This window comes from Rutidosis leptorrhynchoides, chromosome 9 (genome assembly GCF_046630445.1).
Source record: "Rutidosis leptorrhynchoides isolate AG116_Rl617_1_P2 chromosome 9, CSIRO_AGI_Rlap_v1, whole genome shotgun sequence".
NCBI classification, from domain to species: Eukaryota; Viridiplantae; Streptophyta; class Magnoliopsida; order Asterales; family Asteraceae; genus Rutidosis; species Rutidosis leptorrhynchoides.
Genome location: NC_092341.1, coordinates 35,596,811 through 35,599,644, shown reverse-complemented (window position 1 = coordinate 35,599,644; position 2,834 = coordinate 35,596,811). Strand labels below are relative to the sequence as shown.

General features: G+C 27.0%; 1 protein-coding gene across 1 annotated transcript; it reads right to left on the bottom strand.

The window, feature by feature from the left end:
* Positions 1–1,855: 1,855 nt before the first annotated feature.
* Positions 1,856–2,626, bottom strand: LOC139867937 (F-box/kelch-repeat protein At3g06240-like). The gene has a single exon (XM_071856280.1). The coding sequence runs from the start codon at positions 2,624–2,626 to the stop codon at positions 1,856–1,858; it is 771 nt and encodes a 256-aa protein (XP_071712381.1).
* Positions 2,627–2,834: the final 208 nt, after the last annotated feature.

The following is a 2,834-nucleotide window of genomic DNA, read 5'->3' as shown; positions in this document are numbered from 1 at the left end:
TATATATATATATATATATATATATATATATATATATATATATATATATATATATATATATATATATATATATATATATATAGTAGTAAAATGACCCGTGAAATCACGAGTTTATTTAAACGAAACAGTTTAATGGTATATTTTAGGTCTCAAGTGAATTTAAACGCTAAAGTCATTTAGTTTAATAACCCGACGGATTCCGACTAAGAAACTTCTTGTTATTTTTTTCAAACACATTAATATTTAACTTGATCGGAATAAATGAAGTACATTTATTCTCTCACCATCATTTTCCAATTTTCATCACAATTACTATTTTTCTTGTCATAAAAGCTTACATTAGAACCTTTTATTGAGACGTGTATTTCGTATACATATATAACGTAATTAATCTCGTAAAAAACTCATATTTGAATTTGAATAATAATAATATAATAATAATAATTAATAACTAATGAGAGTGAATTTTTTTCTCTAAAAACATGAAATAAATAAATAAGTAGATTTAATTTAATTAGTCATTATTAGATTAATGACATTACATAAGGGCTTAGATTTTTTTTCTTTTTCTTTTTAATTTTTTCTTAACAAATGAATTAGCTAATAATGACATCATCATTTTAGGATTTTAATATAACATTAAGTAGTTAGATTTATATATATATATATATATATATATATATATATATATATATATATATATATATATATATATATATATATATATATATATATATATATATATATATATATATATATATATATATAGGATCCAGTGAGAACTTTTTTAGTGTGAGAACTCTGGGAACTATAAATACACTCCAACACTCCAAATACACTGAAATTTGAACAAAAAAAGTGGCGGGCGAGCAAAAAAAAGGAAATTCAAGCTCAAATAAAAAAACACGGACGAACAAAAATTCATAGTCGAGAAAAACAAAAAAAAAATTTGTTTGGATTTCAAAAATGTAGAACACATTTTTGTTCGAATATCAATATTTTTGTTCGACTACCCGTGTGTTCTACATTTTTTTGTTCGAATTTCAAAAATGTATAACACATTTTTGTTCGAATTTAACAATTTTTGTTCGAATTTCTTTTTTTTGTTCGGCCGCGTTTTTTTTTTTGTCCGACTTTCCCCTTTTTTGCTCGACTATCATGTTTTTGTTCGTCTGTGTCTCATTTTTGCTCGAATTTTTTTTTTTGCTCGAATTTCAGTGTATTTTTGAGTTCTCAGAATTCTCATATAAAAAAGTTCTCATTTGTGTATATATATATATATATATATATATATATATATATATATATATATATATATATATATATATATATATATATATATAAGGGAATCACTTTTTTGGGAGAAATGGGGGAAGATAATTTTTTATTTTTTTTGATTTTTTTTATAAAGATTTTCAAACATTAAGATTAAATGAAAATATGAAAATTTAAAAAAGACATTTTGTAATCGAATGTTACGCTTGAAGAAATAAATGATAACAATTAATGTTTTAATAAGAATTTTTTTCTCATCGTTTTTTTTTATCTTATGTGAAGTATTTTATTTTCAAAATTTAGCCCTATTTATAATTTAGGGCTTAAGGTTTAGTGTTTTAGGTTTAGTCCATAAACCCAAAACCCTAGATAATACTATTCATCTTTAAAAATCCAATCCTCCATTCATTATTTATTGTTATTGTCATTAATTTTTTTACTAAGATAATACTTGTATATCAGCCTAAATATGAACATGAATTCATATTTAAATCTCTAGAAGAATAGAAATATGAAATACGAAATCACCAATTAATTGAAAACAAAATCTGCAACTACTCTCAAAGAGAATGTAGAGATGTTAAACAGCAAAAAGATCTAATGGTGAAAGCAAGCTTTCTACATACTCAACCGAGCGTAATCTCATGAATTCTATAATCACGACCAATCTTATCGAATCGTTATGATTTGTGAGAGTATTTAATACTGTTTCAAATGAATCATTTGACGTATCAAAGATAACAAACTGGTTTGAGCCATCAGTCAAAAGAATTTTTCCATTAGCCAAAATACACATAGGGTGGAAATTGTCGAAATAGTAGTTATATTCCAGACCGAATGTAAAGGTACGTGCTTTCGACCATGGATTATTAATCTTGACTCCTCCTTGTTCTTCTTTCATCATCCACAACTCGAATCCAATATCCGTCTTCTTGTCTATCATGCAAAGGCATCCATTTAGTGAACCCAAAATTACGCCAACATACTGATCATCATCATCTGCACATGAATAGTACAACTTAGTATCATCTTTCCCACTAGGTAAATTTATATTCGAAAACACCATCTCCTTAATATCGAGAGCTAAGATCCCAAAATCGATAACAGAAATAAACCAATATAAACAGTCATTTAGAAATATACCCTCACCCCATAAGTGAGTATTTCTCTTGAGCGGGTACTTTGGTGAAGTGCCCCGCCACGAACTACTTTTAATATCAAAGACATCACAAGTAATCCACAATGGATCGTCAAGATCTCCAAATCTAAAAATCTTCAAGTCGTTTGTCGTTGCACCATATCCAAATCCAAAAGTATAGAAAGGTCTAAATTTTGAAGAGGGTGGATCCATAACATCTAGTAACTTGGATGCACGGGTTAACGGATTGTATAAATACATATGACAACGGAAGCACAAATCAGTAACGACTAAAATGACTATTGCCTTTGAGCGTTCCAACAATAGAGACTCTTGTATACTCAGTAATAATTTCTTCAAAAGGAGAAGGAATTTTGTTTAGAGAAGGAGCTTCCTTTTCGTCTATAACGACAAAAGGCGT

Bases quoted from the DNA above. Each gene is read 5' to 3' on its own strand.
- LOC139867937 (XM_071856280.1), bottom strand. From the start codon at position 2,626: ATGGATCCACCCTCTTCAAAATTTAGACCTTTCTATACTTTTGGATTT.